Below are 27,155 nucleotides of genomic sequence, written 5' to 3' on the forward strand. Positions count from 1 at the left end.
ATTATAGTAGGAGATTTTAACACCCCACTCACACCAATGGACAGATCACCAAAACAAAAAATTAATAAGGAAACACAAGTCTTAAATGATACATTAGATGAGATGAATTTATTGATATCTTCAGGACATTCCATCCAAAGAAAGAATACACTTTCTTCTCAAGTGCATATGGAACATTCTCCAGAATAGACCACATCTTAGTCACAAGTCAAACCTCAGTAAATTTAAGAAAATTGAAATCATATCAAGCATCTTCTCTGACTAAACAATTGCCACAAAAAGAATTAAATATCTAGGAATAAACTTACTAAGGAGACAAAAGAACTGTACACAGAAAATTATAAGACACTAATGAAAAAATCAAAGATGACATAAACAGATGGAGAGATATTCCATGTTCTTGGGTAGGAAGAATCAATACTGTGAAAATGACTATACCACCAAACACAATCTACAGATTCAATGTGATCCCAATCAAATTAGCAATGACATTTTTCACAGAACTAGAACAAAAAAATTTCACAATGCATATGGAAACACAAAAGACCCCAAATAGCCAAAGCAGTCTTTTGAAAAAAGAATGGAGCTGGAGGAATCAACCTTCCTGACTTCAGATTATACTATAAAGCCATAGTCATCAAGACAGTATGGTACTGGCACAAAAACAGAAATATAGACCAATGAAACAAGATAGAAAGCCCAGAGATAAACCCATGCACCTATGGGTACTTTACATTTGACAAGGAGGCAGGAATATACAATGGAGCAAAGAGAGCCTCTTCAATAAATGGTGCTGGGAAAACTGGACATCTACATCTAAAACAATGAAATTAGAACATTTCCTAACACCATACACAAAGATAAATTCAAAATGGATTAAAGAGTTAAATGTAAGACCAGAAACTATAAAACTCTTAGAGGAAAACATAGGCAGAACACTCGATGACATAAATCAAAGCAAGATCTTCTATGACCCACCTCCTAGAGTAACGGAAATCAAAACAAAAGTAAACAAGTGGGACCTGATTAAACGTAAAAGCTTTTGCACAGCAAAGGAAACCATAAGCAAGGTGAAAGCACAAGCCTCAGAATGGGAGAAAATAATAGCAAATGAAACAACTGACAAAGGATTAATTTCCAAATATATAAGCAGCTCATACAACTCAATATCAGAAAGACAAACAGCCCAATCAAAAAGTGGGAAAAGACCTAAACAGACATTCCTTCAAAGAAGATGTACAGATGGCTAACAAACACAAGAAAAGATGCTCAACATAGCTCATTACTGGAGAAATGCAAATCAAAACTACAATGAGATATCACCTCACGCCAGTTAGAATGGCCCTCATCAAAAAGTCTACAAACAAAAAATGCTGGAGAGGGTATGGGGAAAAGGGAACACTCTTGCACTGTTGGTGGGAATGCAAATTGATACAGCCACTATGGAAGATTGTATGGAGATGCCTTAAAAAAAACTAGGAATAAAACCACCATATGACCCAGCAATCCCACTCCTAGGCATATACCATGAGGAAACCAAAATTGAAGAAGACACATGTATCCCATTGTCCATTGCAGGACTATTTACAATAACTAGAACATGGAGGTACCCTAGATGTCCATGGAAAGATGAATGAATGAAGAAGTTGTGGTACATATACACAATGGAATATTACTCAGCCATAAAAACAAACACATTTGAGTCAGTTCTAATGAGATGGATGAACCTAGAACCTAATTTACAGAGCAAAATAAGTCAGAAAGAGAAAGATAAATATCATATTCTATGCATATGTATGGAATCTAGAAAGATGGTACCAAAGAATTTATGTACAGGGCAGCAATGGAGAAACAGACATAGAAAATAGACTCACGGGCATCAGGAGAGCAGAGGAGAGGGTGAGATGTATGGAAAGAGTAACATGGAAACTTACATTATCGTATGTAAAATAGATAGCCAACGGGAATTTGCTGTATGGCTCAAGAAACTCAAACAGGGGCTCTATATCAGCCTAGAGGGGTGGGATGGGGACGGAGATGGGAGGGAGGTCCAAAAGGGAGGGGATATATGTATACCTATGGCTGATTTATTTTGAGGTCTGACAGAAAACAACAAAGTTCTGTAAAGCAATTATCCTTCAACAAAAGATAAATTAATTTTAAAAAATAGAAAAACTATAAAACTTATCAAGCAGCTGATTCTTGTTAACAGACACATGGATTTTAAAAAAAGAAAGAAAACAAAAAATAGAGAGCCCAGAAATAAACCCACACATGTAAGATCAAGTAATTTATGACAAGATGCAAGAATATTCAATGGGAAAAGGACAGTCACAATAAATGGTATTGGGTAAACTGGACAGCCACTTGCAAAAGAATGAAACTAGACCACCATCTTATACCATATAAAAAAAATCAACTCAACATGGCTTAATGACTTGAATGTAGGACCTGAAACCACAAAACTTCTAGAAGAAAGCATAGGTGGTAAGCTTAGGTGGTAAGCTTCATGACAGCAGTCTTGATGATTATTTTAATCTGACTCCAAAACCAAAATCAATAAAAGCATAAACAGACAACTGGGATACCACACAAAAAGGATTCTGTGCAGCAAAGGAAATTTCTATCAACAAAATGAAAGCAACCTACTGAACTGGGAGAAAGTATCTGCAAATCATATATCTGACAAGGAGTTAATACCCAAAATACATAGAAAAGTCATACTACACAATAGGAAAAAAAGTGGCAGAGGGTGTGATTAAACTTTTTTTCCCCAAAAAAGCCACACAGCTGGCCAACAAGTTCATGAAAAGGTGCTCAACGTCACTAGTCATCAGGGAAATGCACAACGAAACCACCTTTAACATAGCACCTCACACCATCGTAAAGTGGCTACTATCAAAGGGACAGGAAATAATGTGTTGAAGATGTGAATTAAAGGGAACCCTTGTGTGCTGTTAGTGGAATGTAACTTACTGCAGCCACTATGAAAACCAGTGTGAAAATTTCTCAAAATATTAGTAAGAGAACTTCTAGATGACCCAGCATTTCTACTTCTGGGGATTTATCCAAATAAAATGAAAGCACTAATTCAAAAAGATATATGTACCCCATGTTTACTGCCACATCATTTACAAAACATTTATAAAGATAATCTAATTGTCCGTCAGTGGATACATGGATAAAAGTGAAAGTGAAGTTGCTCAGTCGAGCCTGACTCTTTGCGACCCCATGGACAGTAGCCTGTACCAAGCCCCTCTGTCCATGGGATTTTCTAGGCAAGAGTACTGGAGTGGGTTGCAGTTTCCTTCTCCAACATGGATAAAGATGTGGTATTAATACATATACAAGCAGAATACCATTCAGCCATAAAAAAGAATGAAATCCTGCCATTTATGACAAACATAGATGGACCTTGATGGGATTATGCTAAGTGAAATAAATTAGAGTAATGCAAATACTGTATGTTATTACTTATATGTAGAATCTAAAAAGCTAAACAGAAAATGAAAACAACCTCAAAGATAGAGACAAGATCAGTGGTTGACAGAGTGTTATGTGTATTTGGAGTGGCAAGAGGGAGAGGGGGCCAGGGTGTATGTTTACTATTAAAAAGAATACTCAGCATCAACAATGACCTGTTTACTAACAAAATGTACTTGTACTTTTAGAAAAGCAATAAAAGGTAAATAAGCTGAAGTTGAAGTACCAAAAAATAACATATTAAAGATATTTTTGGAATACTGTGAATCTACTGGAACAACTGCTCAGCATTTGGTTGCTTCACCATCTTTTTTCTTTTTAAATCAAATGAGTCTAGAATAATCCTGTCATATAAATGAAAGCATTAATTGAAATTAATATGCAAATTATGGTGCCTATGTGGGATGTCATTTCATTAATTTCAATTCACTGACATAATTGTGTTCTCTAAATATGAGTTTTGCAAATGCTATCCATAAAGAATGCAATATTTGGAGAATATTATTTTATTAGCACAAAATTCAACAATAGCTTAGTCAAAAGGAAAAAATAGTAATCTGAGATTTTCGTCATAAAATAATTTACATGCATATTTATAGATATATTACTTGAGCTAACTAAGGTTTTTTTTAATAAATATTTATTTATTTTTAAAGGAACACCAGTTACTTTAGACTCAGGAATGTAAAATAGGACCATTAAAAAATCTATTATCTTAAAATTATAAATATTAATTCTTAACATTTTGGTATACTTCACTTTTGTAGTCTTGTATGGAAATAGATACACTTTAAAAAAAATAAAAATATCAAAGAAAGCAAAACAACTATAATTCATATTCTACTTTTTCATTTAATATTATTATCAGTTCATTTCAATTTTATTTTATTTTTAAACTTTACATAATTGTATTAGTTTTGCCAAATATCAAAATGAATCCATCACAGGTATGCATGTGCTCCCCATCCTGAACCCTCCTCCCTCCTCCCTCCTCCCTCCCCATACCCTCCCTCTGGGTCGTCCCAGTGCACTAGCCCCAAGCATCCAGTATCGTGCATTGAACCTGGACTGGCATCTCGTTTCATACATGATATTTTACATGTTTCAATGCCATTCTCCCAAATCTTCCCACTCTCTCCCTCTCCCACAGAGTCCATAAGACTGTTCCATACATCAGCATCACTTTTGCTGTCTCGTACACAGGGTTGTTGTTATCATCTTTCTAAATTCCATATATATGCGTTAGTATACGGTATTGGTGTTTTTCCTTCTGGCTTACTTCACTCTGTATAATAGGCTCCAGTTTCATCCACCTCATTAGAACTGATTCAAATGTATTCTTTTTAATGGCTGAGTAATACTCCATTGTGTATATGTACCACAGCTTTCTTATCCATTTATCTGCTGATGGACATCTAGGTTGCTTCCATGTCCTGGCTATTATAAACAGTGCTGCGATGAACATTGGGGCTTCACAGCTGAATTCTACCAAAAATTTAGAGAAGAGCTAACACCTATCCTGCTCAAACTCTTCCAGAAAATTGCAGAGGAAGGTAAACTTCCAAACTCATTCTATGAGGCCACCATTACCATAATACCAAAACCTGACAAAGATCCCACAAAAAAAGAAAACTACAGGCCAATATCACTGATGAACATAGATGCAAAAATCCTTAACAAAATTCTAGCAACCAGAATCCAGCAACACATTAAAAAGATCATACACCATGACCAAGTGGGCTTTATCCCAGGGATGCAAGTATTCTTCAATATCCGCAAATCAATCAATGTAATACACCACATTAACAAATGGAAAAATAAAAACCATATGATTATCTCAATAGATGCAGAGAAAGCCTTTGACAAAATTCAACACCCATTTATGATAAAAACTCTCCAGAAAGCAGGAATAGAAGGAACATACCTCAACATAATAAAAGCTATATATGACAAACCCACAGCAAACATTATCCTCAATGGTGAAAAATTGAAAGCATTTCCTCTAAAATCAGGAACAAGACAAGGGTGCCCACTTTCACCATTACTATTCAACATAGTTTTGGAAGTTTTGGCCACAGCAATCAGAGCAGAAAAAGAAATAAAAGGAATCCAAATTGGAAAAGAAGAAGTAAAACTCTCACTATTTGCAGATGACATGATCCTCTACATAGAAAACCCTAAAGACTCCACCAGAAAATTACTAGAACTAATCAATGACTATAGTAAAGTTGCAGGATATAAAATCAACACACAGAAATCCCTTGCATTCCTATACACTAATAATGAGAAAACAGAAAGAGAAATTCAGGAAACAATTCCATTCACCATTGCAACGGAAAGAATAAAATACTTAGGAATATATCTACCTAAAGAAACTAAAGACCTATATATAGAAAACTATAAAACACTGGTGAAAGAAATCAAAGAGGACACTAATAGATGGAGAAATATACCATGTTCATGGATTGGAAGAATCAATATAGTGAAAATGAGTATACTACCCAAAGCAATCTATAGATTCAATGCAATCCCTATCAAGCTACCAACAGTATTCTTCACAGAGCTAGAACAAATAATTTCACAATTTGTATGGAAATACAAAAAACCTCGAATAGCCAAAGCGATCTTGAGAAAGAAGAATGGAACTGGAGGTATCAGTTCATTTCAGTTCAGTCGCTCAGTCGTGTCCGACTCTTTGCGACCCCATGAATTGCAACACGCCAGGCCTCCCTGTCCATCAGCAACTTCTGGAGTTCACTCAAACTCATGTCCATTGAGTCGGTAATGCCATCCAGCCATCTCATCCTCTGTCGTCCCCTTCTCCTCCTGCCCCCAATCCCTCCCAGCATCAGAATCTTTTCCAATGAGTCAACTCTTTGCATGAGGTGGCCAAAGTATTGGAGTTTCAGCTTCAGCATCAGTCCTTCCAATGAACACCCAGGACTGATTTCATTTAGAATGGACTGGATGGATCTCCTTGCAGTCCAATGGACTCTCAAGAGTCTTCTCCAACACCACAGTTCAAAAGCATCAATTCTTCGGCACTCAGCTTTCTTCACAGTCCAACTCTCACATCCATACATGACCACTGGAAAAACCATAGCCTTGACTAGATGGACCTTTGTTGGCAAAGTCATGTCTCTGCTTTTTAATATGCTAACTAGGTTAGTCATAACTTTTCTTCCAATTTACCACAATTTATTTTACTAGTGAATAAATCCCAACATCATTTTAAATAAATACACACTGTTAAGCATTTGTACCTACCAAAATATTTTTAACCATTCTATGATTTTTTTGGTGTTTATGTTTTTGTTTTAATATTTTAGTATTAGGAATCCTTCTGTAATAAAACACTTCATGTAATTAGCTCTCTGATTACTTCCTTAGAAAAAATTCCTTGAGGTGGAATTACTGGATCAAAGGCTGTTAATCTTAATGCATATTATCTAATCCCTTCTAAAAAGACTGAATAATCTTACATCCCCACTACAAGGATATAATTTCTAGTCCCTTGAACCCCTGCTCATACCAGATATCACTGTTCAGCACTGTCAATGTGGTAGGTCAAAATAGCATATCACAGTTGATTCATTTGCATTTCTTTATTATAAAGGTTGAACTCCTTGTAAAATTTTACTGTAGTAATAATCTACTGGAATTTGAATTTAAGCTATAATGTAGTTTTGCCTATAACTGAATTGTGAGCAACAACTGCTATTTATAATTTATTATTGCTTGAAGTCACATACAGTGTGACATGCTGTGCTTAAATTATGTACAATACTGTTTTTTTAAATTATATTTCATAAAATCTCCCAAAGCAAATCAGAGTAAATGTCTTATCTCCTCACTTCTTTCATTCAGGTTTATACAAATATGAAGAAAATTATACCTAAAGTGTTTTTCACGTATTAGATATTTTTAAAGGAATTAGTCCATCATCGGGCTTCCCTTGTGGCTCAACTGGTAAAGAATTTGCCTGAAATGCCGGAGACCTGGGTTCGATCCCTGGGTTAGGAAAATCCCCTGGCGAATGTACTGGCTACCCACTCCAGTATTCTGGTCAGGAGAATTCCATGGACTGTACAGTCCATGGGGTCGCAGAGTCAGACATGACTGAGCAGCTTTCATGGTCCATCATCACCCCTCAATTAAGAATATTAATTAATATATAATAGTGAGACTATAAAAAAGAGTGCTTATCCAACAACTGTTAAATTTAATGAAAGTTTTTAAAATTTTTCAAAACCACAGAAAATATTTTAATGGAGACCAAAGGCAAGTAATAAAATAGCTCTTTATTTTAGACAAAGTTACAATAGTTCCAAAACTGTAATATGTAATCTCCCTCCAGAAGGAAAGGTTCCAAGATGGTTCCGTTTTCCATTGTCTTCTCTACTGCCAAATAAATTCTCATAGCCATATTTAATTTCCAGTAATATCCCTGTTTAATGAATATGAAATAGCAGAAGTCAAAGGACAAAGTGTAAAGGGAAACAGAAATAAAGAAGCCAAATGACACCATCTCTCCAAGCTAGATTCCACTTCCATCAATACAGGAAGCTAATCAAGGGCTTCAGCATTATATGTCACTATGATTTTGTGGCAAACACTTCCAACTTACTTTTTTTTTTAAAGAGAAAGAATATTCACTACAAGAGAGTCATTTTCTTTATCATACATCAAACAGAAGAAACTAGATTTACAAAGATGTATAAGATATAACAACCTTGTAAACTTTCACTGGTCTCAGTACTGGGGCGGGGTCGGGGGGAAACTATCAAAGAAATTTAGGGGGGAAATTGTGTACTGGATAGCAAAATGACATCACAAATTACTGTTAATTTTCTTAAACATGAAGAGGTAGTCATAGTTTTATATAGGAGAATGGCTTTACTCTTTCTGTAAGTATGAATATGTTAAGTATTGGTCTTCAAATGTCTAATCCCAAATTGCTCTATTGAAAATCAAGATTAATTAGGAAGAGTAATATTAATAACAATTAGAGTGGTGAAAATGATAAAAATCATTACCTTGTGTATGTGGGGAGAGGACCAGTATAAATGTTTAAATTAATTAATATTAACTCTAAATAACATGATCATGGCATCCAGTCCCATCACTTCACGGCAAATAGATGGGAAACAATGGAAACAGTGACAGACTTTTTTCTTGGGCTCCAAAATCACTACAGATGGTGAATGCAGCCATGAAATTAAAAGACACTTGCCCCTTGGAAGAAAAGCTATGATGAACCTAGACAGCGTATTAAAAAGCAGAGACGTTCTTTTGTCAATAAAGGTCCATTTAGTCAAAGCTATGGTTTTTCCAGTAGTCATGTATGGACGTGAGAGTTGGACCATGAAGAAGGCTGAGTGCTGAAAAACTGATGCTTTTGAACTGTGGTGTTGGAGAAGATTCTTGAGAGTCTCTTGGACTGCAAGAAGATCAAACCAGTCAATCCTGAAGGAAAGCAATCCTGAATATTCACTGGAAGGACTGATGCTGAAGCTGAAGCTCCAATACTTTGGCCACCTGATGCAAAGAACTGACTCATTAGAAAAGGCCCTGATTCTGGGAAAGATTGAAGGCAGAAGGAGAAGGGAATGACAGAGGACAAAATGGTTGGATGGCATCACCAATTCAATGGACATGAGTTTGAGCAAGCTCTGGGAGATGGAGAGGACATGGAAGCCTGGCGTGCTGATGTCCACGGTGTCCCAAAGAGTCAGACACGACTTAGCAACTAAACAACAACAAAAAACTCTAAATACCAAAGTCAAAATAATATTAAATCATAAGTAGACATCTACAGATAATTGTCTTAGCAAGGAAAACGACTTAGGAAAATTTTTAAAGGTGATTGTTGATTTGCAGTTCTTTAACCTTCCTTAATCAGCTGACTAATCAGGTAAGCATTTGGGTACACTATAACATTACAGCTTAAAATTTACCTTTCTGCAATGTATTTCCTATCCCATACAAAACTTATTATGGACATGATCTAAAATTATGTATTTCAAATCTCATATTCCAACAGGTGAATAAACAAAAGCTAAACACATGGAAAAATTTAGCTTATCAATGTACTGTTTCTGAATAAAAGAGTAAAATCTTAAACTATTTTCAGAGTTAAGTTGGAAGCTAGAAAGCAGTCCTACAGTATTTTGATATCTTAAATGCTATCATAAAATCCTCTGGTCTACACAAGATAAATGCAGAGATAGAAGGAGAGAACCACAAATTGCCTGATGTCTGAAATGGAAGCAGAAACACAAAGAGTGTGTAATATGAAAAATTCTGAACTCTCCAGGTCTCATATATATGAAAAACCTCCTGATCTCAGTGTGAAGAGGGATTTAACTGCATATATGATCACCTGTTTGGAGAGGAGAGGTAAATATAGTAATATATACTATATGAAAATAAATATAGGAATAAAGCACTATGACGCACAAGCACTGCTCATATTTTTCCCATCTTTTCATTGCTGAGCTAGAGAATATAAAAGATAACTGTGGTAGCCACTTCATGACTTCTCAGTCATAGTAGAACTAATGAAAGTACAGTGATCCAATCTTACTCAGAAAACGTGTATTAGTTTTAAAAAGAGCACCAATGGAAGCTCTCTCAGAATATTCTCCTATAAGCTCTTAAAAGTTAGTTTGAAAATTGTCAATACAACTGGGGTTCTTTTCAATCCAGCTGCAGGTTACAAAGGAATATTAAAGATACTTCAAAACTTGATGTAATATCAGAAAATTTTAAACTATATGACATGATATAATGAAAACCATGCCAGCTAAAAATGAAAAGCCCACCAATGATAATTAGAAATGCATTTATAAGATAATTCAGTTTTCCCCAGTAGAAAAAGTATTGTCCTTTCTTGCTTCGTTATTGGCAGAAAATTTATTTCAGAGGCCACAGATTCTTAAAGTATTACAAAGTCTAAATAATACAAAAAAATTGGCCATCAGAATAAGTAATGCTTCAGATTTACAAGCCCCAGTGAAGCAAGATTTAGCTATATTAATTAGGGGTGTGTTACGTCTTAAAGTAGGTAACAGATGGATACTGTGCAGAATAAATGTGCACACCAATGGGTGAGATGTTCATAATGCTGAAGGGCAAGAGAGAGATGTATAGCTTGGGAAGTGATGTGGATAATTACTTGTCATTAAACAGCAGAGTTAATTGCTTCAGCATATTCCCACGTAACTATTCCACATGAAATCTCAACATGTCCTTGGACTTGCTAAACATACATAGTTGTCTCAGATAATTTTAGCAAAAAGAAGCAGCAGTGAATGATGCATCACACTTCAAAAGAAAATCATTGGTTTATTATTTAGTCTCACAAAACACTTTAGGGACTCTAAACATTAATAACAGAGAGATAAAAAGCCATTGATTTTTATATTAATAAGACCTTGGTAAAACCTTGGAAGACACTTTTTTCTAACCTGCTCAGACTACATGCCTGATAAAACTTATCATATATAAACTTAATTATTTAAAATATCTTCTCTTCTTTTGGAAAACTGTCATATATTCAACACTTGAATTTCATACAAAGCAAAATTTTAAAATTCTAAGTTGCTATAGGATGTTGTCTGAAATCAACGGATACAGAAGATTCTGGGTAGCCAAAACAAAGGGAGTGGCGTAAATTTCAAAGTCTCAACATACCCTAGAAAAAGCAAACAAAAACCAAAAATCAGGAGGAACAAATTAGATTACAGAAACTCATGACTCAGCATAGCTGGAAAACAGAAATTTGTCAACTTTAAATTACCCGTAAGTATAAATGTAAACATTAAATTAGAGCATGCTCTCACTGGAGCTCTTGTCTCACAGAGACCAAGAGTAGTTCAAGAGAATTTATAGAGAAAGAAGAGGGGACTAATGGCAGATCTGAACATGATTTACAACCACTTCTAGAAAGCCAATCCGATATGTAAAAATTGTGAAAAGTCAACAGTTTGATATGAGCACTGACATAGAGAAGGGACTGGAAAAGATACATTGGAGATAACAAGAAATCTCAGCAAGCTTTCATGTTGGAGAGAGAAGAGAGCTTCTTTGGAAACTATACACAGAGAAATAAAGAAACAAAAGGAAATATTTAGATCCCATAAGACAAAAGAAAATTAAAAAATCAAAGGACACATGACTATTCCTAAGCCATGCCATCCAGGAAAGAAGCAATACTTTGCCTGCAGTGATAGAATAGAGTGCACTTCAATTAGGAACATCATAACCACCCTAACACACTGAAAAAACAAACAGACAACAACAAAAAACTCCTATAAAAATAAAATTGAGACTGATAACCCAAACAATTCATCTGATGAAAATTCTACCCCACCCCCAAAATTTTTCAAAACAAGGTAAACTGTAATGTAACACTCAAAGGTTAAATATCCTCAAACTGACATTAGGTTGATGAAAAATAAATTTAAAACTAAGAGAAAATGCATGATCAGAAAAAGAAATAAAAATTGATTGAACTCAGAAAAAATAGATAATCATACCACAGTGGACACTAAATTACAAAATACTAAACAAAAAGATTTCAAAGAAAATATAACAAGAGATAGTACAAAAATAACAGAGAAACAACTAAGTGAATAAAATGAAATTGACACAAAAATACAAAGGGTCACAAACAAAGTGGCTGAAACAGAAGACAGGCAAAAGGAAATTCAATTTACATAGAAATCAAATTTCTAAAGAATATTTTAATGGAATAGAGAATGGAATAAAAATAATATTTGAAATACTACTTAAATAAGGTATTCATTATGAAAGACCTGAATCTATACACTGAAAAGGACCACCTGGCATCAAGGAAAAAAAGACTTTCAATGATCAACTCCTAGTAAAACTAGTAAATATTAAAAGGAAAAAATTCTCAGGGTATCCAGGCCAAAAAAAAATAAATAAATTACCTATAATAATGTACAAAGAAAAGAAAAGAGAATCAAACTAGCAAAGTTTATCAAATACAAAACTCAAAGCAAAATTCTGATAGCATTTTCACAAAACCCCAGGAAATAAAGTTGACCCTAAAGATTTACATCCAGCTAATCTACCTTTGAGTATGAAACCTACAGAAAAAAATGTTTTAAACATGTAATAGATCAAGGAATTCCATGTCTATAAGGCCTTGAGAAATCTACTAGAAGATGAACTTCACCCAACTAAGCAATTACTGGGGAAGTTAAGTCAAAAGTTAACAGTGTGTATTTACATATTTATTTGTAGACATAAGACACAAAGACAGGTCAAACACAGGAAATAATACACTACATAATATACACATAATATATTACATAATAATGTTCTCACAAAGTAGAAAGAATGCTGATAAAACAATGGGGTAAAAGGAAAGGGAAAGAATAAAGTAGAATAAGCTTGTTGCATAGCAAACAGGTAGGTATTCCACTAAAAGTTGACAAACCAGACATGAGAAAGTTAAAATTTTAAGTTGAGAATAAAGGCAAAATTACAAATGTGACTACTTAAACAAAAATAAAGAACTCAGAGATACCAAAGGCATAGCTAGAGCAAAACCAGTAGGAGACTTTTAACATATTGCTGATAGATGAGGTAAACTAAAAATTGAAAAGATTTTTAACCCTGAAAATATAATTAGTAATAAAGATTCTATGTATATTAAATTTTACATCTGGAAAATGGAAAATAAACCTTTCTCTACATGAAACATCACAAAATGAATCATGTGTTAGGTCACAAGGAAAGTATCAGCAAGTTCTATAAAATACATATAAATACCACTCTTCTTTCAGTGAAACAAAACTAGAAATCATCTAAGCAGATTTGTGGAAGACCTCTCCTAACTGGACATTTAAAAAAAAACTTTTTAAGCCATTTTTGGATAAAAGGGCAAATACAAACAAAAAACTGTCTTTTAAAAATGATAATGAAAACCCTACATATCAGATATTTTTACAGGACTGGTCAGAGGAAAACTCATGGCCTTAAACATCCCTTTCAATGAAACGGAAAGTACAAAAACAAATGAATTATCTTCAGAGCCAGAAATGGCAGCCCAAGTCTCTAACACTCTCCATCTCTCTCTTTTTCTGTTCCACCTCTGACTCAGTCAGAAAAGGCTTTCTACTTTTAAAGATTCATGTGATATATATGTATTAAAATATCAGCTCATAAAGGTGTTCGAAATAAAATTTTATATAACATGGTGATTCATACATGTAAAACTAAAGAAAGACATTGCCCAGCTATGTTGCAGGTTCTCACTGTTCTTTCTATTTGGTCCTGATAAAGCAAAAGAGTTCCTGGGAATTGAACTCCCTGGAAGTATTAATATATGGCCTAGTGTCAGAGATACCAGACTACTAGACAAGTCTGATTTTTCATACTTCATTTATTTACTCTGTTTTGCTTCATTTTTTTATTCCATTCCCTCTTTTTCATCATATCTTAATATACAGAAAAACAGAAGAAAAAAGTAGGTCAGTTTCAGGTAAAATAGGTCAGGTTCCTACAGAAACCAAATTTTGAGACACACCTCTTCTGTCACATCCCTCTTGTATTTTAATCATCCCATACAGACCTCTTGACAAGCAGCTTTCCTTGGCCTTTCACCCTATGGCAGGAGCAGGTTATCAACCAACTCCTATGAGTTCAGCAGAGATTCACAGTTACTAATGCTGTTCTGGAATTTAAGCTTTTAACACTTGTACAAGAAGTAAGGGAGACAAGAATGGCCTTCTTACAGAAAAAGTAGAAAACTGGAGCAGCATTTTAGCTTCCCTTACCTTCTCTTTTTAATGGATATCTTAAATATTTAAAACATTTGATAAAATGATACACATTCTTATATAAGAACAATTTTAAGGATAAATAAGTATCTAAATTGTGATATAACCCTGGGGAGTTCTAAAAACCCAATGACAGCAAGAAAAGGCAAAATGTCTATAGAGTAGAAAACACCAAACTAAATGGCAAATGGACAGGAAGAAAACATTTAGAGCAGATGTAACAGATAAAGATGAATATTTACTATATAGAACAACTCAAATAAAAACAGGCAGAGATATCAATATCAACTAAAACAAAAACAAATTTTAAAAATGTCCAACATCACAAATAATTTAAGAAATATAAATAAAATCAAGATACTCTTGCCATGAAATTACAAATTGAAGATTTTTGTAATATCTGTTATTAGTGAGAATATGGAAAAAGAATCATTCTCTTAAAATGTTGGTGAGAATGTAAAATTAAATAACTTTACTAGAGGGCAACACAGCCAATGCCCACCAAAATTAAAGATCTACATACCATTTAATTTCCATAACTAACTTTCTCTTATTCTAAACAATCACACTTGTAAATTTTCATATAAATAAAGGAATAAAGGTCTGGAATAATACGCAGCAAATGGATAATGGTTTCCTATGGGAAAGGAATTGTATGTGAGTAAAAAGAGGAAAGAGCTACTTGTACTTTTTAATTCAATATATTCTTACCTGATGTTTGAATTTTTATGTCAAGAATGGTTGCATGCATACTTGCATAATTTCCTAAGTTATTTTTTTAAAAGACCACAGTAAATTAAAGATATCATGTGTGATTAGAATATTTCAGATACTTTTAGTTATAATGGCACTTTTCAACATATTCTCTAGTCTCAGTGTTTTTACACTTTCCTTTGTGCTTTCCTATCTTTGTAATCTATCTTTGATTCCACAATAGTATCTTCCAGTTCAAAAATTCTAACAGTAAATTGTCTAAAAAGTTTATCCTATCTATAATGGTATTTTACTTTTAGTGACATTTTTCATTTCTACAATTTCTAATTAGTTTTTTTTTTTTTTAATATCCACACATTCTTATTTGGTTCCACCTGTCTGACTACATAATTTCTCACTCCAGTCCAGTGAAAGTTATTTTATCACTTACCCTATGGGGAAAAAAAGGATATTTATTTTAAAAATTTAACAGATCCACACATTAACTTAATTTTATTAACGTATAAAGCAAATTCATGTTTGTGCAACTGATATAGCTGTCTTTCTCAAAAGTAGACTTCTTCATGTTTTTATGTCATTTACAGTGAATATGGTAAAGTGGCCCTGCAGATATTAGATCTGATGAGTTAGACCAAATAACTGAGAATGGTGCCAAAAACAGATCAGCAAGTATCATAAATGTTTAATTTTCATTGTTCCAATCTTGCTTCAACTCCATTTTTAAATTTTCGTGAAGTTATTTAAAAGCAAGACTACATGCTTATTGCTTCCTTTGTGGCTCAGCTGGTAAAGAATCCACCTGCAATGCTGGAGACCTGGGCTCGATCCCTGGGTTGGGAAGATCCCCTGGAGAAGAGAAAGGTTACCCACACCAGTATTATTTAAGTTTGGATATTCAGGCTTCAGAAATTTTGCAGTACTTTCTTTATTAAGATTCATATATTAGGATTAAAGTGCTAAATAATGCAACAAGGATCAGCAATTGTCAGTCAAGTGAAACAGGTTCTTTCTAAGCAAGGGATCATGAAGAGAAATATAAGATATTAAATAGTTCATTTTAACTTAGAAATATAAATAAACATTGATTTGTCAATCTTTTGATGTTATTTAAAGATACAAAACAACTATTTAGGAATAGCTAATACCTACTCCAGTATTCTTGCCTGGAAAATCCCATAGCCAGAGGAGCCTGGCAGGCTAAGGGGTCACAAAGAGTTGGAAAGGACTTAGCCACTGAGCATGAATGCATGAACAATAGAAGTAATTAGTCTAATCATCCTCTATTATTAATTTATTCCTGTTTTCCATATGTCCTAGCACATACTCTGCACTATTTAAATGAAGGTCTTAAATAAACTATTCACATAGATGGGTAGATAGATGGACAGATAAACAGATGAATGGAAATGAATCAACTATTCAACAGAAAGCACCAATCTCATCTTAAATTAGTCATACCTAGTATGACCTAGTTACGATCAGAGAAATGGCAAATCTGATTTCAAATTAGTCAAACCTAGTGTGACCTAGTTGTGATCAGAGAAATGGCAAAACCAAGTGGCAAGTAGGTGAGATAGAGCAAGGTGAGAAAACGGAAGAAGTCAAGAGCAGAAGCACAGTAAAAGCACCTCATGGAGGAGGCAAGCCCTCAACTAAGGTAGAGGAGAAGGCTTTGCAATCAAATGCACAGCGGCAGAGATGATGACCTGTGGGCCACAGTGACATCTTAGAGTAGGAGAGATGCGTGGAAGTTATGCATGACTAAGAACAGAAGCAAACTGTGCAAGAAAACACATGCTCTTCCTTTTAACCACATCTTTGTTTTGCTATCACTGTAAACATTTTAAATAAAAATATGAGAATAAGAGTTCAACTGTCCAGCCCATCCTCTTCATTCTACCTACAGTAAATTGTCATCAGGCATACCAAAGGGGAGCAGGTATTCCAAATAGTCAATTACTGGTAAAAAGTTAATAGATATAACATGAATCAAAATATAATAAAAACAAAACAGTAAAAGGTGAGTAAGCACATCTTAAATCATCTTTGATAACTTAGACTCATTTAAGTCCTTACAGCACCCATGAAGCAAAGAAAAACTGTTATCAATAATATATATTAAACGTCAATGCATGTCAGGTATTACAAGGTATGCTTCTTGTTATCACTTCACTTAACAGTTACTGTGCACTCTTGTGAAGTATTATTACTCTTGTTTTATAAATAAAGAAATTCAAGTTTGTAACACTGCTTACCCATCAATGAGAGAGTTAGCAATAGGTCTGATTCCACAGCCCCAATACTTTGTCATTAGCATTGTGCGTGTTATACGATTTTTAAAAATTAGTAGTTGGCAACAATCTTCCCCTGAAATTGAGCCAATGTGACTGTATTTACCCAGAGTGTCAAGAATATTGTCCCAGAAGTGATGGACCACCTTCTTCTTGATCACAGTGTACTACTAGTAGGTGAGTTCCTCTAGATTTTATTTGTACAAACAATTCTTCCTTCAAACTAAATTACAGCAAAAACACTTACCACAAAGGAAATTGCTAACAAAATCATTATCTACCTCAGTACAAACTAATGCTATTACCTCCAGGAAACAGAAGCAACTGAATTACATAATAGAAATATTAGTTTAAAAGGTCACTGGATGTCAGGATGCATCATTTTACAGAAGCCTCCGGAGACACCATTCATCAGAAATTACAGTGCTTGAAACACCAAGTTCAATGCCATGATTCAGCAGATCTCTCTCTTCCCTAGCTTATTTAGCACCAGTTATGAAGATCTGGAAGGGAGAAGACAGTTATTCTCTCCCTGAAATATTTCCTTTCACTTATAAAGAAGAGAGAAAACCAGAGAGGCCTCTCTAAGCAACACTTTTATTAAATATATATCTAATACCCTATATAAATATATAGAGCCTGTACCCAGAAATCAGCTTAAGGAGGAGCCAGCTAAGTCCCAAACTCTGACTTAATAATGAAACTAAGACTCAGTAAAGGGTTTAATCCAATCAAATGATGATTGAAAGAACCACAAGTAAAGAGGGGTAACAATATTACACCACTGCTCTCAGCAAGATAAAAGCCATTCAGTATAACAAAAAATGAACCAAAGATACTAAACTTAGTGATATTTTCATCCTTCTATGTCATTTAAAAACTTCAGTTTTTTCTTCTGGAGCCTACACTTGCATAGTAAAGGAATTTGGTGAAAACTGAGTCATTAGCATTTGCAATACATTAAAATACTTTCCTAACTCTACACTTAATGTAAGTGAACCTGAAATAGTATTCAATAATCATATTAAGATAAGGATGCCTATGTTTTAAAATGTTTGGTAAGACCTGCGTATACACTCCAGAGTACTAATTTGGGATTAAAAAGCAATTATAATTGCCAAAGAGCATACATTGATCACTGATCCTACCACTCTGTATACAGAATACTGTATACAGCTCATGTTAAACATAACCAAGAAACTCTAGTAAAGGGAAAGAAACAGAAAGAAAAATTTATTGGACGTCAAATGAACTGAAACCTGCAAATTTGTCTTTTTCTGATTTTAATTCCAAGATTCACTTTTTATAAAATGCACAGGAAAAATTATTAGTACTAGGGATCAAGTACATCTCTGTTAATTTAATATGTGCCCTATTAAATTTAAAAAATTAAATTTTTTAATGTCCTGTTACAGACCTCTTTGTACATTAAGGTTACTATTGCAAAATATTATATTTACCAAGTTCTCTCTGTATCAAATTAAAAAGCTGGAACAAAAGAGTATAAAAAATATTATTTTATTTTTTTAAATTACACACTATTTACATTTCTTAAATTTTAAAACTGAGTATTTTCTGCCACTATGATTCTTATTTTATCAAAACACATCCCTAATGTTCACCATATTCTAATACATAAAATATAATACAACACTTTAGAATAATCTTTAGCTACATCTTTGACAGCTAGACATACATATACCCTATGTCCCAAGCAATTCTATTCTTAAATCAAAAGCCAAGAGACATTCATATATATATATATATATATATGAGAAAATTTAAGCTGTATCTACAGTTTCCAAAAAATCAGTAACAACCCAAATGTCTATTAACAGTAGAGCTGAAATATAAATTGTCCAGTAATCTTACAGAGAAACACTTCATAGCACTAAAAATGAACTTTCTCTACACATAGTGGGGATGAAGTCATCGACATATTGTTGAGTGAAAGAAGTCAGATACAAAAGAGTATGTATTACATAATTCAATTTACATATACCTTTTAAAACAGGCAAAACTAATCTATGGAGCTAATAATCATTTGGGTGAGACAGTGACCAGAGGGAGCCTGAGGAAGATGATGTTCTCTGCATTCATCTGTGTGGTGGTTACCTGGCAACCACCTGGCAAAAGTTCACCAGGCAGTACTCTTACAATGCATACTCATTTCTCCTTACCTGTTATATTAATACTTCTACTTAAGATCATCACTTCAAACATTAATCATACTTTAGAATTTTCCTAAGACTGCATCCTGGAGTAATGAATTCATTCTAGCAATAGTTATCAGAGTCAACAGCTTCTAGTCATGACTTTCTACTAATTAATCATGTGATTTTTAATATAATTTAACCCCTCAGTGATTATTCTAATAGTCAAACACATCTCAGATCTTCTGGAGATTTTTTTTGAAAAATGTTAAATCATTTTTATTTATTTAACAAATATTTATGTGAGCTTACTGTTGGGTTGACCAAAACGGTTGTTCAGGTTTTTATAGAGATGTATGGGAAAACCCAAATGAACTTTTTGGCTCACCCAATATATATAAGACACTGTTGTAGAAACTTGTCGCTTTTACTCTAGTGGAAAGAAATTAGAAAATATGCAGCAAACATGAGAAGGGCAGAAGGAAGACATAAACTGCAATTAGTAATTGGAAAGTATGAGTTCTTAGTCCTCCTTCATGTCCTACTCTTTGTGAACCCATGGACTGTAGTCCATCAGGCTCTCCTGAATTGGAAAAGTATAGATATACACACACCAAATGAAATTTTTAATCCAGTATAAACAAATCTGAACACGCAAACACAGAAGGGAACCTCGCTTTCAATAACTATTTCACTATGCTGTGAGGTAATCTTCTCCCAGGGTTAACACTCCAGCATAAATCCTCATGAGTAAGTCTTGATAACATATGAAATGTTTAAGCATTTCCTTAAAATCACAGAGAAAAGAACTGAAACCAAAGAGGCAGATTTTTCAAAGAAAGAGATTAGGTCAATAATTAAGAAGGAACTTTAAACAACCAAAATATTTTAAAAGGCAGTGTTAAAAGAGAAACTTGATATTGTATTGTAAAGAAGCAAGAATTTGTATTTGGGAGGGATTTGACCTACAAGACTTCTCTATGATTTAATTCAAAGAATAGAAATTATCAGTTAGGAGCTTTGAAAATATATTAAAATATGACATATGTTTAAATGTTTATTGCATGTAAACAATAAAAGGCATACACAAAATTACATTCATAATAAATTGATATTTAAAGTACCCTATCATATATCTTAAAATATTATAATTATACATATATGGTATAACAAAAATGAAATTTTATATTCTTTTTTTACTGAGCATTATATCTAAGTATTTTTAATATGTCAATTTTTACTATAATTCTAGCTAGGTTAATAAGAATGTTTGTATCAGTAAATACACCATTCTTAAATAGAAATATATATATATATATAAATTTCTAAAAAAGCAACATTATTTCTTAAAATCTATTTTAATAACCTTCTAGGACAAAAGTGTAAAACACAAGCAAACTAAAAAAAAAAAAAAATACTTATGTATGGGTATACTAAAGTCAAATCGCCTAAAAATTCAAATAACAGAATAAAACAGCAATGAAACTCATTGAGGCTGCTCTGTTTCTGCCACTCCCTAGTGGCTGCAAATTATCTTTCATCAGTTATACCCAACCACACTGAAAACCCTTGCAACTGCCTATTATACACACTAGACATTTATAGAATATTACCAACAAATATTTATTGTGTAGCTGTAGCCTTTCTAATCCATTCTCCATACTACAGTTACAATGGTCTTCCTAAAATGATAGTTTTTTCAAGTCATGCCCCTTCTAAAAGTCATAAATGCTTTCCCTTCTACCACAGGATCACATATAAGTTCCTTCCAAGGACTCTTTGGGTGTCATGCCCTGGTTACTTGTGTGGCCTTACTTCTCCCCACTCCATCTGGACTTAGTCTTTCAAACACATGGCTCTAATTTCAGGTTCTCTGAACTTTTTGGATTCTCATCTCTAAACATGAGCTGTCACTTCTGCCTAGAACACTATTTCCTGATCTTTCATCCTAACTTCTACTCGGTCTTCAATATTCACTTGCAAGAAGGAAAGATCTTCATGGAGAAGACCTTCTTGGCTCCCCACATATCCAGTGCTTCACCTCTACAGCCATCTCATGGTGGGTTACAGGACTTAGTTGCCCACCTTCCTCACCATCAGCAAGACAGGGACCATTGCTCTGTCACTGCTCTGTGCCCAATGACACTTAGAAAATTCATTATCTGTTGCATGAATGAATGATATAAATGAATGATATAAATGAATGATATAAATATAAATGTTGATACAATATTGGTACTGGGTTCCTGGAACACTACCCAGAATAAGAATATATTTCCCACCCAAATAACTTCCTAGTTGGGGGCATTTGCTTAAATTTGAAAAAGTAGACTAGAAAAGTAGGTGACCATGACCAAATTACTTTACCTCTTCAAGCTTTATCTCCTGCTACTGTAAACTGGGGAACATTCACCATTTCATCCTGTGGTATAACTATCCATTCACTGATAAAACCAGAAAATCTGCCATCATCCTTGTTTCCTCTCTCTCCTTCTATCATACCTAATCCAATCCAAAAGTCTGTACCTACCTAAAAAGAGATATTGCAATCTATCCACTGCTCCCTATTTCTTTTTTTCTTTCCTGACAGATAATCCAGCTTTTCTATTGGACTTTCAGGTATATTTTCCCATTCTTGCCACCATCCAAGTTATTTGTCACAGAGCAGTCAGAAAACCTTTATCAAGCTATAAATTTAATTGTTGCTCTACTTAATCTCCCTCAATAATGTCCCACTGCCCTATTAAATAACATAGCCCTTAACAATATCTCCAAATTCATCTCATCCAACTATGCCCAAACAAAATTCCAGACATACTGGCCACCTTCCACATCTTGCATCACATCAAGCTTTGTCCTGCCTCAGAGCCTTTGCATATGCTGTTCTCTCTGCCTAGCACACTGTTCCCTTCATGTGTTGTTTACTTCCTTCAGCTTCAATGTTATTTCTCTTCAGAGACATTTTCCCTGAACATGGTATCTAAGTTGTTCCCTCAGCTCGCATTCCTGTTATTCTCTATTATCATGCTTTCCTTCTTTGTATTCAGCACATTCTCACGGACAGAGGCATGCCTTGGTACACAGCAACTGACTATTTCCTTTAGATGTTTTAAGGAAAAAAGAAAAGAAAGGAAGCTGTACACGGGCAGAACATACGCAGTCTATTTTGATGTGAGCACAGGTCCCCTGTTTTCTCTAAAATTCACCTTCAGTCTGACATCCATCAGTTAAGCTGGATAAATACCCTCTGTTCTGACTACTACTGTTATTGTATAAGTTACCTGAGATAAGGCAAGGATTGATGTAATTGAGTCAATTTAAGTAGATGGCTATTATCTCAGAAAGGATGAGATATGCCCATGGGGAAATGGAAAATAAAGTGCTTGACAGTTTTGATAAGAGAAACAAATCCAGAAAGTTCTGAAAATGAAGTGCCACTTAAGGGTGGTGGCATTAGGAAGCCACCTTGTGATAAGGCTTTGGAGGAAAAAAAGAAAAAATGAGGTAAAACAACATTTGAGTCCCAGAAACACGTGACTATAAACAGGAATAATACTGATGGGGATAGACAGAGGAGCAAAAATAAACCCTGATTATTTCACATTTCACGTATGGTTTTTTCCCTAGAATTTTCCCTGTACAGAAATATTCAGCATGAAAATTGGAAATTTCATACAGGATGACCTAGAATGTAATCCAAATTTTATGAGTCAACCAATTCTTTTATAACTCCTAGGCCAATCTAATATTGTTGAATGTGTAATATTACTAATGTGAGGTAGGATAAAAATGCCAAGTAGATCTACTCTAAGGAAAATGTTTCCACTGTGCTTCGTGAGAGCTGGATGCACTCAGGTTCATTTTACATTTTTCACCTGAGGTATAATTTGCTCCCACCACTCAGCAATAAGCAGCTGTGTGCAATAAGCCCCATGTCACAGACGACATTAGACCATCTCCTGGGGTTTACAGGATGTTGATTCCTAAAGGCCAGATTTAACACTTCAGGGGAATATAAAAGCCAGCAAGCAACTACAGAAGGAAAAGTGATACATGGTGTTTGATTATTTGATGACTGCAACTTATTATGGGGATTGGTTACCACAGAAACTATGATCTGTAAATGGCCCTGATGGGATATGCTGAAAAATAGTATGTTGTGCAAAAACTGAATTGACTCACTGAACAACAGAGATGAGTGGCACCAGGGGGGATTACCTGGTGGCAGTTCTGGGTAATAGTCAACAGGTTTGAATGTCTAGTCAAAGCACTAATGTCCCATTTGACAACCCTGGCCTCCACTGGAACACCTGCTATATTGGGTAGATTTTTTTTTAAGGCAGCTCTGTTATAGAATTCTTTATATTAACTGAAAATCCACCTCAACTATTTATACCCATTTGGTATAAATAATCTATAATCCCTAGGGCCAACAGAATAAATCAAAATTGTCTTCTACATCCCTACAAACATTTGGAGAAAGCTATTATTGGGTGGGCCAAAGTCCATCTGCAACATCTTATGGAAAAACCTGAATGAACTTTTGAACAGCTCAGTGCATATGCTCATTTTCCTTATCTTCAGATTAAACTGCAGTAGCTTATTCAACTGTCACCTTGATTGTAGGGCATGGTGTTGAGTCAATTTAATGATCTAACCACTATCTTCTCAGTATGTTCCTATCACTGTATCTCAACAATCAAAGCCAAGTGCACTAACCTAACATTAAAAGCCAAAATATATACTAAGTGTTTTGCATGTCTTATGCCATCAACTCCTAATAAGGGAAGAACTATAAGTACCATCTTAGAATGAAGATATTGAGGACTACAGAGATAGAAATGCCTGCTAGAGGCTGTATTGCTAAGTCGCTTCAGTCGTGTCCGACTCTGTGCAACCCCACAGATGGCAGCCCACCAGGCTTCCCCGTCCCTGGGATTCTCCAGGCAAGAATACTGGAGTGGCTTGCCATTTCCTTCTCCAATGCGTGAAAGTAAAAAGTGAAAGTGAAGTTGCTCAGTCATGTCCGACTCTTAGCGACCCCATGGACTACAGCCTACCAGGCTCCTCCATCCATGGATTTCCAGGCAAGAGTACTGGAGTGGGGGTGCCATTGCCTTCTCCAGAGGCTGTATAGTTAGAGACAAGTACAGGAATTGAATACATGGTTGGCTGCAAAGCCTGACTCCTGTCCGAGACTACTTATAAGCTTCTGGCAAGATGTGAGCAGAAGAGAGGGGAAAAGGGGGTAAGAGAAGTTTCTGATCATCTGTTAAATCCTAATTATGTTATTTTCTATATAAACTGACTTGAGCCACCTTGAACAACTTGAAGAGTTGTTCAGTTTAACAACTCTTCTCCAAGTAATTGAAAAAAAAAGGGGGCGGGGGGGCTAAACCAGGCAAAGTTGAGGATGGAGTTGTCCAATATCTCAGGAAGAAGTCTGAACTTACCATAGTTACAAGGCCACCGGATATTATAAGTGACAGAATTATACACTTACTAAAGTAACTTTACATTCAACCCTAATGATTGATATGTGTGGATGGATAGAAAGAAAGCCATACTGGAGGCTGAGAGCAGTAAAGTAACTCTCCCAACAGTCCAAACGAACTCTGCACAAAAGTCTAAACTAGATAACGTCACAGGGAGTTGGAACAAGGTATATGAGTTCAAAACATGAAGACAACCTATAGGATAGGAGAAAAATTTGCAAAATATATAACCAGTAACAGATTAATATTCAAAATAAATAGCTCATACAATTCAACATAAAAAAAATTTTTGATTAGAAAAAGGGCAGAAGAACTGAATAGACATTTTTCCAAAGAGAAAATGCAGATAGCCAATAAGTCCATGGAAAAAATGCTCAATGTCACTAATCAGAGAAATGCAAATCAAAATCATAATGAAATATCATCTCACATCTGTCAGAATGAAAGTGAAAAGTGTTGGTCACTCAGTCCTGTCCAACTCTTTGCAACCCCATGTACTATATAGTCTGTCAAGCTTCTGTGTGCATGGAATTCTCCAGGCAAGAATACTGGAGTGGGTAGCCACTCCCTTCTCAAAAGGATCTTCCCAAACCAGGGATCGGAATTCCTAATTGCAGGCACATTCTTTACCATTTGAGCCACCAGGAAAGCTGTCAGGATGGGCATCATGAAAAAGGACACAAATAAATGTTTGTGAGGCTGGAGAAAAGGGATTCCTCTTATACTGTTGGTGGGAATGTAAACTGGTGAAGCACGATGGAAAGCATTATGGAGATTCCTCAAAAAATCTAAAAATAGGAATACTGTATTAACCAGCAATTCCACTTCTGGGCATATATCTGAAGAAAATGGAAGCATTAGTTTAAAAACATACATGCACTACAATGTTCACAGCAGCATTTTTTATAACAGCCAAGGTACGGAAGCAACGTAAGTGTCCATCAACAGACGAATGGATAAAGAAGAAGTGGTATATACATATACCACAGAATATCACTCAGCCATTGAAAAAACAAGAAATCCCGCCAACACCATTGATGAACCTGAAGGGTATTATGCTTACTGAAATAAGGCAGAGAAAGACAAATACTCTACGCTACCACTTGTATGTGGAATCTAAAAAATAAAACAAGTGAATGAATAACAAAACAGAAATAGACTCACAAATACAGAGAACAAACCAGTGGTAGCGAGAGGTAAGGCAGAAGTGGCAAGGTAGTAGTTTGTATGTCTTAATCCTCTACCCTTAAAAATGCTACAAGAATGTATTATATAGCACAGGGAATATAGCCAATATTTTATTTAAAAATTATAAATGGAACCTAACCTATAAAAATATTGAATCATTATGCTGTACATCTGAAACTAATATTGTAAATCAACTGTACTTCAAATATTTTTAATGTATAGAAACAGAGGTAGATATGTTTATAGTAAGAAGCTGAGGAAGTTTTTTTTCCAGTTTCATATTTTATAATAATCTGAGGTCAATTCCATGGGAGCAGAGGGTGGTGGGGGAATAGGAAGTTGAATTTGAGCATGGCTGCAAAGATTTAGAATAATATTTGAAGGGAATGGAGTGAGAATGACAAGGGAAAAGCATTCCTATAATAAACTTACCTTTCTGAGCCCATTTGTTGCCTGTGATATCCCCCCACTACTTTCTTCTCATAAATAGAACTTTTCTCTCATACAACATTTGATCTAAAAATCCTATTAAAGCATTTATTATGATAAAATAGTTGCATGTTTACTTTCAAACTAGATCATGTTTCCTTCAATGCTAAATTCCCAATCATTCTTTAAAACATAGCAGATGCTCTTATTATGTAAAGAAAGGGAGCCAGTTGTTGATTCATCTAATTATACTGCAGTCCCACACTTCTCCATGTTAGAAGCCAAAGCAGATTTTTTCATAAATAAAATACAGAATATTTATAAAATCTTTTTCTAATAATAGCAAATAGTTCATGTGAATCTGCCTACAAATAAGGCCATTATGTCCATACATTTTTTTTTCCATATGCCCGAATAACATCATTAGTATCATTAACAGAACTAGAATTCTGGGATAGTCTTTAGAAACTATGAAATTAGCATTAAACTATGCATCATTGGCCATAGGTGTCCTCCTTGTAGAAACTGAGCTGCTGCCATCTACTTACCAGCTGACTTGCCTTCTATGGGTTGTGATATGTGAAAGAA

The 27,155-nt window shown here is 34.6% G+C and overlaps 1 protein-coding gene across 22 annotated transcripts in view; it reads right to left on the reverse strand.

The window, feature by feature from the left end:
• The window catches only part of IMMP2L (inner mitochondrial membrane peptidase subunit 2), a 958,924-nt gene that overhangs the window by 721,683 nt on the left and 210,086 nt on the right, over positions 1–27,155 (reverse strand). Inside the window, exon 5 of one of the 22 annotated variants that reach the window (XM_086396602.1) lies at positions 7,770–7,930. The exons of 20 other annotated variants lie outside the window; for them this stretch is intronic. In XM_086396602.1, coding sequence (XP_086252728.1) covers positions 7,912–7,930 — 19 coding nt within the window. In that variant the 3' untranslated portion in view covers positions 7,770–7,911. Of the gene's footprint in view, positions 1–7,769; positions 7,931–15,484; positions 15,858–27,155 lie in introns of those variants that run through there. One more of the 22 variants, XM_086396595.1, reaches the window with a different exon arrangement.

The sequence above is a fragment of the Bos grunniens genome, chromosome 4 (genome assembly GCF_055505025.1).
Source record: "Bos grunniens cultivar Pamir isolate PY7600 chromosome 4, Bosgru_T2T1.0, whole genome shotgun sequence".
In the NCBI taxonomy this organism is placed as follows: Eukaryota; Metazoa; Chordata; class Mammalia; order Artiodactyla; family Bovidae; genus Bos; species Bos grunniens.